The sequence below is a fragment of the Emiliania huxleyi genome (genome assembly GCF_000372725.1).
Source record: "Emiliania huxleyi CCMP1516 unplaced genomic scaffold EMIHUscaffold_74, whole genome shotgun sequence".
NCBI classification, from domain to species: Eukaryota; Haptophyta; order Isochrysidales; family Noelaerhabdaceae; genus Emiliania; species Emiliania huxleyi.
This window is the reverse complement of record NW_005196456.1, coordinates 118,097-131,237: the sequence shown is the minus strand read 5'-3', so window position 1 is coordinate 131,237 and position 13,141 is coordinate 118,097. Positions and strand designations below refer to the sequence as shown.

The window sequence follows — 13,141 nt, the reverse complement described above, 5'->3', positions numbered from 1 at the left end:
GCCTTCTCTGTTGCTCTCCAGGCCCAGGCCCATCCGTAGCAAGCCTGAGGTGTCTGAAACCACACTTATCTTGGGTCTTCAAGCCCACATTGGCTCGTGATGCCACGGAGAGGGCTCGAGATTGTCCCCGGTAGACCCCATCCGAGGCGATTGCGAGGGCATTACGGAGGTCATTATCGGCGCCAACGACCGCGATACGTCCCGACCCGCAGCCCTCATGCACCAGAGTCATGGGTACAGTCATAATATGTAGGCCTTCTCTCCCACAGTTTTGAGCAATAGCCGCAAACAACGCTTTTTGGCACTTGCATCGTGACAAGGTCACCCGCGGACTCTCCAGCCTCTCAGCTCACCACCTCGCCTTCTCTGTTGCTCTCCAGGCCCAGGCCTATCAGTAGCAGGCCTGAGGTGTCTGAAACCGCACTCAACTCGGGTCTTCAAGCCCACACCGGCTCGTGGTGCCAAGGAGAGGGCTCGAGATTGTCCCCGGTAGACCCCATCCGAGGCGATTGCGAGGGCTTTCCGGAGGTCATCATCGGCGCCAACGACCGCGATACGTCCCGTCCCGCAGCCCTCATGCACCAGAGTCATGGGTACAGTCATAATATGTAGGCCTTCTCTCCCACAGTTTTGAGCAATAGCCGCAAACAACGCTTTTTGGCACTTGCATCTCGTGTGAACACGCACACCGGCCATGCCGACGAAGCGGCTTCCCAGCTCGCCAGCTCGCCTTCTCTGTCGCTCTCCTGGCCCAGGCCCATCAGGATCAAGCCTGGGCTGTCCCAGACCGTCCTTACTTTGGGTGATGAAGCTCACTCTGGCTCATACCACGGCTCTTGCAGCCTCACACACGCCTGTTTCACCCACAGACACCGCCGGCACGCACTCCCAGTTCACACATGCTCAAGCACAGCCCCACCAAAGCACAGCCCTGCTCAGAATGGGCAAGGACCACCACTTGGCGACCCAGGTAGCCTCTGGCTCGCCACTGCACTCGGCTCCTCTGCAGCGGTCTCGGGCTCTCCCCACGACAGCACGCCGACGGCAGCTTTGACGTCCATCTGGTGAACCTGCTGTGGCCATAGCCGCCCCTCGCATGCAGCTCGCACCAGGGCTCGACACCGGGCCCTCTCATCCCGGTCGTGGCGGCGTGTGTGAAGGATGCGCGGCCGAGCCGCTGGCTGGCGCCGCTTGAACGTCCGAGATGGCCGCAGCACAGGCCACGCGTCGCGCCGCCGGCCAAGCCCAGCCTCTCGGCGGACCCCGGCCGTGCCAGAGGCAGCCCAGGTGGCGCGTGGAGCCGCGGCTCGGCGCTGGGAGCGCGCACGGACAAATGTGAGACGCAGCGCGACCCTAAGGAAAATTAGGCGCGGGCGCCGGGCAACGCAGTGGCAAGCAAACCTTTGATTTTGAAGCAAGGTCTGATATTTGGGTCTCGGATTTCAAGATTAGAGACCCCTGGAGAGCTAACGAAGTGGCAAAAACAGGCTCTAACCCCTGGTGCGTGGTTGCTTTCAAGTTCTTAGATCACAACCCAAGGATGATGTAATAAGGCAAAAAGATCGTTGCGCCTTGCCGATCCGCACCTACCTAGGCTCTTGGGTGGCGCGCCCACTCTTCACAACGAACCTGGTTATATTGCCCTTTCAGACAGTTGGCGGGAGGGTGTATGCCCGGCGGCGGCTGGCCAACCGCGCCCGTTCTGCCAGCGCAGTTCGCCCCGCCATCCGAACGGAGACTCGGCGCTGCACTCATCTTCACGGGCCACCTCCGCGACACATGCGAGAGGGCGGGCGGCGTCACGGTGCTGCAAACACACCAGCAGCGCTGCCACGAGGCGTTCAACCGCTCCTGCGATGTCTTCATTCATACCTGGGATGCTCTCGATTGGATTGGACCCAAGGCAAAGGGGCGAAGGTACGACACCCTGCAAGGTCAGCTCTCCGCAACGAAATCTTGGCGCTGCGTGGCGCAGATTGCTGAGGCGTTGGCGCCAGTGAGCATAGCCGTCGGAACGCAGAACGACAGCGCGCTGACGTCAGACTCTCATTCGTGGACAAACTGGGAGGCGCTGGGGGGGACACGAATGAACTCGGCCAGCATTACTTTCGGGGTCGAGCTCATGCAGCGCCATGCGCACCTGAAAGGAGGTCTCTACTCGGCGGCAGTGCGCCTCAGAGCAGATGTTGGGAGCTCACGCTTCGCATCACTTACAAAAAAGAGTGAGTACCGACGCAACATCATCAGCTCCACGGGATGGGGGCACGTTGCCGCACGTGCTCGCCGGCTGCTACCCTCCCGCGAAGTCAACCAGTGCGGCCACCCAAACTTCAAGCACCTCGACTGGTGCTTCTGGAGCGCGCCAGCCGCTGCCATGGTCGCTCTCGGCAGCGCGCTGCACGCTGCCTGGGCCGGCGGGGGCGGCGCCTTTGCCGAGCGCTGCCGCAACCGGCTCCTCGCCTCAAAAGTGGCCGCGTTTTCGGAGAATACACTGCTGTGCGCGATGCGGGAAGCGAACGTGACGCTCTCTCGGATGTGGGATTTCCTTCCTGAAGGCCAGGCGTTGTGCAGTTGCAATGTGAATAAGCTCTTATGTACCTCGCTCAAGCGAAAAGCTCTTATGTACCTGTGGTCGCCGCAGACTGGCTCCGACCTGACGGCGGCATGGAGACGTGATGCCTCCATGCCGCCGTCGAGTCATAAAATCGACATGCGAGTCGATCTTTGGCCCGCCAGAGCGCAGAGGTACAATACATGCGGCGTTTCGGGCGACACAAACAGCGCTGCAACAAAGAGCTCCCTCGCACGACACTAAGAAGAAAACAGAGAGCCCAAAAGGGGAGGGATGGGATGCGACGGTGTATCTTCATTCACTTTATGCCACCGTTGCATATCCGGAATTGCAACGGTGGCATAAAGTGAATGATACACCGTCGCATCCCTTAGTGTCGTGCGAGGGAGCTCTTTGTTGTATAAAAGTCTTTCTTTCTTTTCGTACCGGCGGATAGCAGGTGAACGCTAAGGTGGGTTTCGAACCAGTGACAACGCCCGTCTGGTTTTTTTTGCGCCGAGTCGAACTGCGGGATTTGAACTCGAGACCCAATGCAGTTTTGCGACGGTGTATCATTCACTTTATGCCACCGTTGCATATCCCGGGATATGCAACGGTGGCATAAAGTGAATGGGATATGCAAACGTGGCATAAAGTGAATGATACACCGTCGCATGGGAGGACGGCACGCCGCCACCACAAATTAAGGAGTCAGAGGAGGAGTGTGGAGTGCTAGCCGTCGCCCACCCTTGGGCGTCCGCCTCTTCCTATCTCCCTTCGCAGTGTCCCTCGCCGATTCTCGCTGCCCTTCATGCCACCTCGCGGTCGTCCCACTCTCGTCGTTCTCCCTCTTGTCGCTTCATCCTCTGTCGCGTGGTCGCGTCGCTCTCCTCTGCCTCGTTCTGCGACGACGCCGCCGCCTGCCTGCCGATCCCTTGCTCTCGCGGCTTTTCTCGCCTCTCGGCGCAACTCCGCCCTCCTCGCGGCGTATGGCCCCTCGAGTGTATCAAGCTCTCCTCGCGGCGTATGGCCCCTCGAGTGTATCAAGCTCTCCTCGCGCAAGGACCACTCTTCTGTTTCCCCTACCTAGGTGCGCGGAGTTTCCCCACCTGGGTTCGTTACCGTCTTTTCTTATGTGCCTATCACAGTAGCCCCGGGACGGGAGGGGGGCGGGCCTCACCCGGGGCTCACCGGGGCCCGGCCGCCCCCGCCCCCTCCCTCACCTGCCCCACCCAGGCGCCAGGGGCCTCACTCGCGATGCGCCGTCCCGGGGGGGTAGCTCGCTGCCCGACCTAGGGGCACCAACCACGGGCGGGCCACGCTGGCGCACGGCCCCGTACCCCCCCCTCCCCCACCAGCGCCACGCCGCGGCACCACCCGCACACCGCAAAGGTGAAGAGCGGCCGTGCGGCACCACCGCTCACACTACGGGTTCAGAACAATACGTGGTGGTGGCTGGTGGTGTGGTGGTGGTGGTGGGGGGGGGGGGGGGGGGGGGCCGTCCGCGGGCGTGGCCCGCCGGTGGTTGGTGCCCCCAGGTGGGGCGGCGGGCCACCCCGGGGGGGGGCCGCCTCGTGGGGGAGGCCCCCGGAGGGGGGTTGGGAAATCCCCCAACAACCCCCGGGAGAACCCCCTTGGACACAAAACATAGGTCGTTTTTTCCCCCCAGAGACCCAAAGTCGTAAGGACCCCCTAATCCGTTCGGGGCGGTTTCAACTCTGTACAGGCAGTCATGGGTTATGTGTCTGCCTGTGCGCTGCTGCTTCTCGTAGGCACCTTCAATACGCGGGCGCCACAGGCTGTGGTGCTCGGTGCAGGATCTGAAGCGGGCTTTGAAAAGGTCGGCGACGCCGTCGCCGCAGGAGAGGGCTTTGGCAAGGATGGCGCCGCAGGAGACGCGGGCTTTGACAAGGATGGCGACGGTGACGCCGACGGCCGCGTCGAGCTCACACTCGAGTGGTCCGACTGCTCCGAGGACGACGGCGACGATCCGCCCGGCGAGTACCATGCCAAGGTGGTGGGCCTCGACGTCTACTACACCAGCACCGGCGCTCCCACCCCACGATTCAAGGGCAAACAGACGCTCCCGCTGGGCAGAAACCTGACCATCGTGTTTGCAACGCTCAACCGGATCGCCACGCCGCCTGGAACGGCCTTTGCGGCAGCCGCGTCTGGCTTCCCCTTCTCGATGTCGGGCAGCACTTGCGACGCGCAGGCGATCGCCATCCCGCTGGGCTTGGGCGGCGTGCATTTCTCCGGCCGGCCGTGCCCGCTCCCGCCCGGCCTGCAAAAGACAAATGTGACCGTGCTGCTGCCCGCGGTGCTGCCGCTCGGCCAGCTCTCCTTCCTCAACATGCAAAGCCTCTCGCTCGACGTGAAGCAGGTCCTGCCGTCCGTGGATGGCGCGCCCGAGGTCAAGCTCTGCTGCAGCCGAGTGCACTCGGAGATCTTCTCCCCCGGCGGCCGCCCCACCTTTGGGTTTGGCTTCAACCCCTTTGGATAGGCGATTGGGCAGTCGGCACGTACGTGCTTCCACCCTCCCAGGCCCTCGCTCACCGCTGTACTGTGAAGCGTCGTACTGTTAGAGTTTTACAGAGGCAGGGGATGATTTCGCGCCGTGAGGCGTGAGCGCGGGGACATGATGCGCAAAGAATTTGGCGAGCGGCGCGAGGCAGCCGAGGTGATTTGAAAACTACATTGTAGATTGTTTGTCGCAGATCCAGATCGTTGGCGACTTGCGTGTGGGCACCAGTAGTCTAAGTTCTGAGCCTCGAGGCTTAGCCGTTAGCGGGTCTAAGTGTGCCTCTTGGCACGCTGGGGTGCTTACGCGGTCTACGGCTTAAAAGATCGGCGGCAGCCTCTTATTAAGTTGGTCTTATGCGGGCTAAGTCTGCCGTGGCACGGCCTGGGGCCGAGCGCAATCTTCAAGCCAAACAGTTCTCACAAATAGCCTCAAGCTCAAACAAACGCACATGTCACAGAAGCCTGTGTATGCTGGTCCTCTTTGAACGATCCGCGCGTGAGGTAGCATAGGGCCTTGTTGGCAGCAGCCAGCTTGTTGCGCTGCTTCGTTGCGATGAGCTGATTGGGATCGCAGAAGTGCATGCCAAGCACCTCCACGATCTTGAAGCAGAACACATCGCAACCGCATCGTCCGCACTGCCATCGGCACGCCGCGCCCGCCGCTTCGCCGCAGCCGCCTTAAGGCACGCATAGCGGCAGCATATGGTACGGTGCGCGTACTTGAGCAGGAGTTGTGCGCGCCGCAAGTAGCGCACTGGCCCTGGGACAAGGCGATATGGCGTCGTGCGCGGCATACGTTGGTCGGGACGCGTCCAGGTACTTTTCGGGTAAACCTGGACTTTTGCAGGTGTGCCGGGTTTTACCCGGAGTTGGCCTTGTGTCGTCTAAGTTCATGGCCCCCGACCATACAGCGTCTAAGTCTGAGCCCGGCTCCGTGCGGGGGCTAAGAAAGTTGAGCGCTCGCTCGCTGCAGAGGCTAAGTGTAGAGCGACCCTCTAGCCCTATACTACCCAACCATTGTGTCGCACACATGGTCGGACATGACACGAGAAACTCACCGCCGCCCGCCGGCGGCGGGGCGGCAATGCAAGACCGTGCTCTACAACAGGACCAGACGACCGTCTGTGCCGCAATTGAGTAGGCGCTTCAGCTTGTGGCTCCCAAGAGAAAAATCTAGTGAACAGCGAGCCTCTGCCCAGGCGCTTCCGCTCCGCTTCGCGCTCACGCACCAGCTCAGCCTTCCGAACATATGGTCTCTGTCTGCCCCATGAACCTACACCCCGCCCCGCCACGCCCCGCGCTTCTCCCCGCCCCTGCCTATAGCCCGTGTCGGCGCCTCTCTCATGCCCCTCCCTGCGAGTGGATGGCCACCTGCTGCTCAATCATCCCAACCAGCTTCTGCTCATACGCGGCCGGCAACCCGTGCTCGCTCGCAAACTTGGCCGCGATGACCGCCGGGATGTCCCCGGCGTGGACTGGCAGCCGGGCCGACTTGCCTCCCCCGACGCCAACCTCGAGGACCACGAGCGCGTTCGAGTCCTTGGGCTCCTTGCCCATGAGGCCCGGCAAGCCCGCCGGCAGGCGGACCCGCGACTTGAACGCGCTCGCTGCGCTCAGCCTCGCCTCCCTCGCCTCCCTCGCCGCCCTGGCCACCTCGAGGCCCGCCGTCAAGTCCGCCAGCGAGCCACGCGCCGGCACCGCCCCCGGCGCCCCCGAGGAGCCACTTGAGGAGCCCGCGACCGCCGCCTCAGCAGGCGGCGAGGCGGCGGCCTCCACGAGCGCAGGCGCAGCGGGGGCGGGTGCAAGTGGCTCCTCAAGTGCGGGGGCGGGTGGATCCCCTGTCGCCGCGGCGGGCGCAACCCGGGGGGCGGCGGCGGCGGAGGAGGCGGGAGAGGCAGCGGCGGGGGCGGGGGCGGGGGCGCCCGGCGGCGAGGTCTGCTGTGGCGCGACTGGCTTGGCGAAAAATAGCTTCGGCGGCGACTCGGCCTCGGCGGGCGCCAGGTCCGCCAGGTCCGGGCCGGACGGCGCGGGCGAGAGGGCGGCGCGGGCGGCGCCTCGCGCAAAGGGGATGCGTGATGCGACCTAAGGCAAAGAAGCAGCCGAGGTGCAGCCGAGGTGGAGCTCCTATGCGTAGCCTGGACAGGTGTGGTGTCAGGTTAGGTCAGGTCAGGTCAGGTAGCTCCATACGCGAAGACAGGGGTGGAGCCCCACGGCATTGAAAGTGCACGGCCGGTGTGCGTGCGTGAGGTGTGTAGGTGGGTGTGGAGGGTGTGGGGGTCGGGTGGGGCGGGCGACCTCTTTCCGGACCCGCGCCGCGGCGGCGGAGCCGGAGACCCGCCGCCCAAACTCGGTCAGTTTCGGTGTGCCTGCGGGCGCTCGGGCGACGGCGACCGGAGACTTAGCCGGAGACTTAGCCGGAGAACTGTGCGTCGACGAGAAGCTCGTCCGCAGCTCGAGGTCGCCCGTCTCGTTGTAGGACGCCTGGTTCGCCTCGTCCTCGAGCAGCCGCTTGCCTGCACAGAGAGCGCGTGATCTCGGCTACATCTCGGCACATCTCGGCTGCATCTCGGCTGCATCTCGGGCAGTAGCCGCCTCGCGATCGCTTGTACGCCTTGACGGCGTAATGCGCGCCCGCCGCCGCCGCGAGCGTGGCGGCGGCGAGCGAGCAGAGGACGAGCCAGAGCGGGTGGCCGACCGGGATCGCGTCGGGCGGCGGCGCGGGCGGCGCGGGCGGCGGGGAGCGGGGGCCGTGGCACTGCTCGAGGCGGACCTGTGTGTTCCGGGCGGAGGGCGTGAGGAAGAGCGGCTCTCCACTGCAGCCGCTGCCTCCCCCGTGTCAGGGGAGTTGTGGCGCGCACGTGGCGGGAGGCACAGGCAGCCCCGGCAGACGCAGGAGGCTCGCAGAGGGCGTCTCTCGTCCAGTCCGGAGGCGAGTGGACGAAGGCCCACTCCTATGCGAGGAAGGAGCTCGGAACGTCACCACCGCTGTAGCTCACCCCCTGCGAGAGAGCACGCCCCGCTCCTCGCAGTCGTTGGCCGGGAAGGCGAGGTCGCCGCAGCCGCCCGCAGTGCCGACGCGCTTTCGGCCGTCGAGCAGCTTGTGGCAGTCGGGCAGCGGGGGCGGCGGCGGCGGCGACGGCGAGGGAGGGGGCGGCGGCAAGGCGAGCAGCGGCGGGAAGGGTCGCTCCTCCGGCGGCACGCAGAAGCCGCACGTGAAGTCGCACGAGCCGGGGAGGGCGCCTTGGGGAAGGTTCCGGGAAGGTTCTCGGGGGGGGGCCGAGAAGGAGGAGGGGCGCGGGGCCGAGGCGGGCAATCTCGGGCCGTCTCTGGGGCGATCTCGGCTAGAGCCCGCACAAGTCGCGCAGAAGAAGGTCTCGCACTGCGAGCGGTGGATCGCGCAGTAGCCCTCGCCCGCCGTCTCGCGGCATGGGACCATCAACGGGACGGGCGGGTCATGCAGCGGGTCCCTTGCCGCAGCTTGCGGGGACGGGGGCGAGGAGCAAGCTTGCCAGGCCGCGCCGGGGAAGCGCTGGGAGGCTGCGGCAGTCGCGCAGCCCGCGGGGTCGACCACATAGCACCAGTCGTACCCCTCGGAGCCGTCGTGGTCGCTGCACCCGACCGTGTCCAAGGAGGTGAAGGCGCCGCCCGAGATGCCGTCCGCGGTACACGCGCACGGCGGCGGGGGCGCGGCGGCCAGCGGGCGCGGCGCCGTCGAGGGCTGGCTGCTGCACTCTGGCGGGTCAGACTTGCGCGACCACACGTGCCTACGGGAGTGTCGAGTGCATCTCTCGGCTGTCTCTCGGCTGTCTCTCGGCCGTCTCTCGCGGTCGACGTGCTTGTTGTGCCAGTCGATCAGCGTCAGGTCCGTCGAGAGCGTACCGCGGACGGTGCCGCCGTCAAAGGTCAACTCGACCGAGAGCGGGTCGGTGGGCGAGAGGACGCCGTAGGCGGGGCTCCAGTGGCGAGCCTGCGAGGCACTCTCGTGCCACTCTCAGGCCGCTCTCGGGTCTCGGGCCTCGCGGGTCATACAAGGGCAACCTCGGGGCTCTCGAGAGCTGGCCTCTCTATGCACTCTCTCACGCGGGCCAATCTCGAACCGGGTTGGTGATGAGCAGCCGGTCGCCCCCCGCCACGCTCACCACGTTCAGGTCCGCGCCGGCGTCGTGCGCCCACTCCCCCGCCCAGGCGCGCGTGAGCCCATCGCACACCGCCGTCGCCGCATTAGGCGCCCCCTGCCCCGCGCCCGCCGCACCCGCCGCAGCCCCCGCCCCCGCCGCCGCGCCCGGAACGGCCCACGGGCGCTTGGGCCGCCCCGAGGGTACCGCGGGCGCGTGTGGCGGGGGCGTGGCGGGCGGCGTGGAGGGCGGGGAGGGCGGAGGGTCGGGCGGGGCGGGCGGGGGGGTGGCCTTGCACGCGTACGGGAGCTCGTCGCGGCAGTCGGTGTCGAACCACTTGCCGTGCAGAGCCTGGCGGTCCCCCATGCTGGCCGCGGTGTCGGCGCCAGCCCGCAGGATGGCGGCGCAGTGCTGGCTGCCGTAGTCGTTTGGCTGGCCGTCGGCCCAGTGGGTCCAGTGCACCTTGTCCCCCGGCAGCCAGACGCTGTCTGCCGCCCACGTCCACTCTCCCTCGGACATCATGTCGCTCAGACCAATCCAAGTCGCGGACGCCACCAGCTTGGCCGCCAGCGCCGCGTTCTGCCCCGCGGTCTCGATGCGGGCGAGGACCGACCCGCGCCTGCGGCACTCGGGGCGAGCGCGTGTGGTGAATGAGCGCAGCAGAGGCCGACTCCCTTGCTCCATCCACCAGACCCGCCCGCGCCTGCGGCACTCGGCCAGCGCCTCATGCCAGGTGAGTCGGTCCGTCGAGAGGTACGGCTCGTGGAACGGCGGCAGCGGCGGCAGCGGCGCCTCCGGCGGTGCCGGCGGCGGCAGCACGATCGACTGGCACGCGAAGGCGCGCGCGTCGCGGCAGTCCGAGTCGAGCCAGCGGCCCTCGAGCGAGCGTGTGGCCGAGACGCAGTGCTGGTTGCGGTAGTTGTTTGGCTGCCCCTCGCGCCAGTGGAACCTAACGAATCGTCGAGTCACGATGGGTACTCTGTAGTTGTTCGGGCTGCCCCTCGCGCCAGTGTGGAACCAGCGCAGCTCTGCGCCGTCGCGGCCCGCCCACTGCCACCGCCTGCGGGAAGGTTCCGAGAAGGTTCCGGGAAGGTACGAGAGGCTCCTCCTCCGAGGGATGGCAAGTGGGCTCCGAGGCGTCTGATCTCGGGCGGTCTCGCATCCAATCTCGGCGAGTCTCGGCTCGACGCCTCGCCCTTCCGCGAGGAGGTCCGACGCGCCGATCCAAAAGTCGTCCGCGCTCGTCGTCCTCCCCATCGTCTGCAGAAGCAGCTCCGACTCCGCCGGCGACTCGACCCGCGCCAGCGTGCCGCCCGCCCCCTCGCACGCCTTGAGCGCGTCATGCCAGGTGCGCATCTCGGTGAAGAGCGTGAAGCCGTGAAACGGCGGCGAGGGCGGCGCGGGCGGCGACGGCGGCGACGGCGGCGACGACGGAGGCGACGGCGGCGACGGCGACGGCGGCGGCGGCGAGGGCGACGGAGGCGGCGGCGACGCGGGGGGCGGAGGGGGCGGAGGAGAGGAGGGGGGCGGAGGCGGCGTCGGGGGTGCGGGAGGAGCGAAGGGCGGCAGGTTGAGAGCCGGCGGAGGCGGCGGCAGCGGCGGCGGCGGCGGCGCCTCACAGGCAAAGGCTCGCTTCGACCTGGTGCAGAGTGAGGTTTGGAGTGGGGTCTCTTGAGACCTCGGTGGTGTGTCTCGGAGGTGTCTCGGGTGTGTCTCCGGGGTGTACCTCGGGTGTGTACCTCGTGTCTTGGTTGTGTCTCTCGGGTGTCTCTCGGGGGCGTCCAGCTGGGGGCGTCTCTCGGCCCGACCTGCAGTCCTCGTCGCTCCAGGAGCCGCTCTGCTCCTCCATCGCCAGGCAGTGCTGCGCCTGCCTCGGGCGCGTCTCGGCTGATCTCGGCTGATCTCGGGTGTGGTCTCGGGTGTGATCTCGGGGACCTCGGGGGACCTCGGGGGACCTCGGGTGCATCGCCGGGCAGCGCTTCTCCTCAGCATCGCTCGGCTCGCACATCTCGGCGACATCTCGGCGACATCTCGGCGACATCTCGGCGACATCTCGGCGACATCTCGGTCACATCTCGGTCACATCTCGGTCACATCTCACATCTCCGCCTCGGCGCTGCTCGGCTCGCCGCGCGCCCAACGACCGAAGCCCAGCATCGGCGCCTTCGCCTCGCCGCCAGCCGTCCAGTACCACGCGCCTGCGAGATCACGCCGAGATCACTCCGAGATCTCTCCCACGGATCACGCCGAGATACCAGGCCAGCCGAGATGTGGCCGAGATGCGGGAGAGATGCGGGAGAGAGAGCGCCTCCGCCGCCGAGTGGCGCGAAGCCCCCGATCCAGAACTTGCCCTTGGCGATGCCTATACAGCCGAGTGCCGAAGTATTGCCGAGAGATTGCCGAGAAGCAGCCGCGGATCTTGCACGGTGCCGGCGGGGGATGCGGCGAGGGCGGTGGTGAGGGCGAGGAGCGCCTGCGCACGAGAGGTGAGGGGCGAGGACGGTTCAGAGAAGGTTCGGGTGCTGCGGCTGATGTGCCTTGTCTTGTGCATATTGTGTGTCGCTCCTGTGTGTGACCGTCTCTCCCTCTGGCGTCCTGCCACCCCGCCTCTCTCTGTCTCCAGCCAGCGCACCTCGTGCTGCGCGAGCGTCTGCACCGCGGCGAGCATGCCGCCCGCACCCTCGCAGGCCGCCTGAAGCAGCAGCAGCCAGCTGCTGAAGGCACGCTTATGATCGCCGACACGAGTCAGCACACGCTGTGAGAGTCCATGGGCAGGCTCGGGAGGCTGGTAGTGTCTCAGAGAGGGGCAGAGTGCTTGCCTTGGCCTCGTGCCAGGTCTTGAGCGGTCGGGCGGGGTGCAAGACGTAGCCGTGATACGGCAGCAGCGGCGGGGAGGGGCGCGTAGGCGGCGTGGGCGGCGGCGGCGGCGTCAGAGGGATGCCCTGGCAGACGAACGCCTTTGCGACGCCGCAGTTTGCGTCCAGCCAGCCTCCGGCGAGACGGCGTGCGAGCACGAGGCAGTGCTGCTTGGAGGCTCTGGGGCCGTTGATTCTGGCCGCATCCGCCCAGTTGAACCACGCCATTTTACTGCCGTCCGCCACCCACCGCCAGTCCGCCTCCTGGATCTGGTCCGTGCCTCCGATCCAGTACTCGTCGTGCACCACAAACCGCACGCTGTCGCCTGTCGGCACGCTCGACCTCCAGGCCCCGTCGACCGACTGCAGCAGGAGATCGCTGGCTGCGGGCGTCGCCGCCTTGGCGAGCGTGCCGCCCCGACGCACGCATTCGTCGAGCGCGCTGCGCCAAGGGAGGCGCGGCTCGTGGTAGGCGGTGTATCCGTAGAATGGAGCGGCGGGCGGCGAAGGCGGCGAGGCTGGCAGTCGGGGCGGAAATGGTAGGGCCGCGCCGGCGGCGAGCGCTGCCGCAGGGATGCCAGGTACGATGTGCTGAACAGACATAGACATAGATCTAGCACCCCGCTTGGAGAGAGAGTCGCCGTCGGTTGTCAGAAAGTATTCCAGCTGCGCAGAAGAGTTTTCGCGTCTGACGCGCCCACTCACCCTCCCCGCCCCCCTCCTCTCCTCTCCCTCTCTCCCTCTTCTCCCTCCTCTCCTTCGCGGTTCGCTCTCTTTCCACACGTGAGTGGTGTGTCTCGCGTGCTGCACGCACGGTGTGACCACGTGTGCCCCCCCATCCGCCCTGCGCGCTCTACTTTAGACCTCACGAATGCACATATTTTCGATAACTGTAGTGCGCGTCGGACTGGTGGTTCGAGTTTCGACGTACCTCACTAAACGCCCGCTCGCGTGGGCGCCGACGGTGCGCGCCGCTCCGCCTGCACCCGCCTCGCCGCGCAATCGCTCCGCCTCTGTTTCCGCCGTCGCGGCTGCCTGCTTGACGGCGAGTCTGAGCGCCTGTGGACACATCGTGTGTCGGCCACGAGCGTGGCGTG

At 66.5% G+C, this 13,141-nt stretch overlaps 3 protein-coding genes across 3 annotated transcripts; 1 reads left to right on the top strand and 2 right to left on the bottom strand.

Annotated features, from left to right (window-relative positions):
• Window positions 1-4,252: 4,252 nt before the first annotated feature.
• EMIHUDRAFT_438298 (hypothetical protein) lies at window positions 4,253-5,159 on the top strand. The gene has a single exon (XM_005760718.1). The coding sequence runs from the start codon at window positions 4,284-4,286 to the stop codon at window positions 5,052-5,054; it is 771 nt and encodes a 256-aa protein (XP_005760775.1). The 5' UTR covers window positions 4,253-4,283; the 3' UTR covers window positions 5,055-5,159.
• An 89-nt stretch (window positions 5,160-5,248) lies between these two features.
• EMIHUDRAFT_453084 (hypothetical protein) lies at window positions 5,249-10,545 on the bottom strand (the record flags this gene model as incomplete). Its single annotated transcript, XM_005760717.1, has 12 exons — window positions 5,249-5,344; window positions 6,411-6,727; window positions 7,025-7,060; window positions 7,370-7,496; window positions 8,071-8,153; window positions 8,274-8,314; window positions 8,429-8,663; window positions 8,907-9,041; window positions 9,113-9,149; window positions 9,494-9,808; window positions 10,016-10,249; window positions 10,406-10,545. 11 exons carry the CDS (start codon window positions 10,543-10,545, stop codon window positions 6,416-6,418), a joined length of 1,695 nt encoding a protein of 564 aa, XP_005760774.1. The 3' UTR covers window positions 5,249-5,344; window positions 6,411-6,415.
• A 1,006-nt stretch (window positions 10,546-11,551) lies between these two features.
• EMIHUDRAFT_453083 (hypothetical protein) lies at window positions 11,552-12,653 on the bottom strand (the record flags this gene model as incomplete). Its single annotated transcript, XM_005760716.1, has 3 exons — window positions 11,552-11,662; window positions 11,822-11,944; window positions 12,141-12,653. 3 exons carry the CDS (start codon window positions 12,651-12,653, stop codon window positions 11,552-11,554), a joined length of 747 nt encoding a protein of 248 aa, XP_005760773.1.
• Window positions 12,654-13,141: the final 488 nt, after the last annotated feature.

What these genes read in the sequence shown, in the direction of transcription:
- EMIHUDRAFT_438298 (XM_005760718.1), top strand. Translation starts at nt 4,284, where the DNA reads ATGGGTTATGTGTCTGCCTGTGCGCTGCTGCTTCTCGTAGGCACCTTC.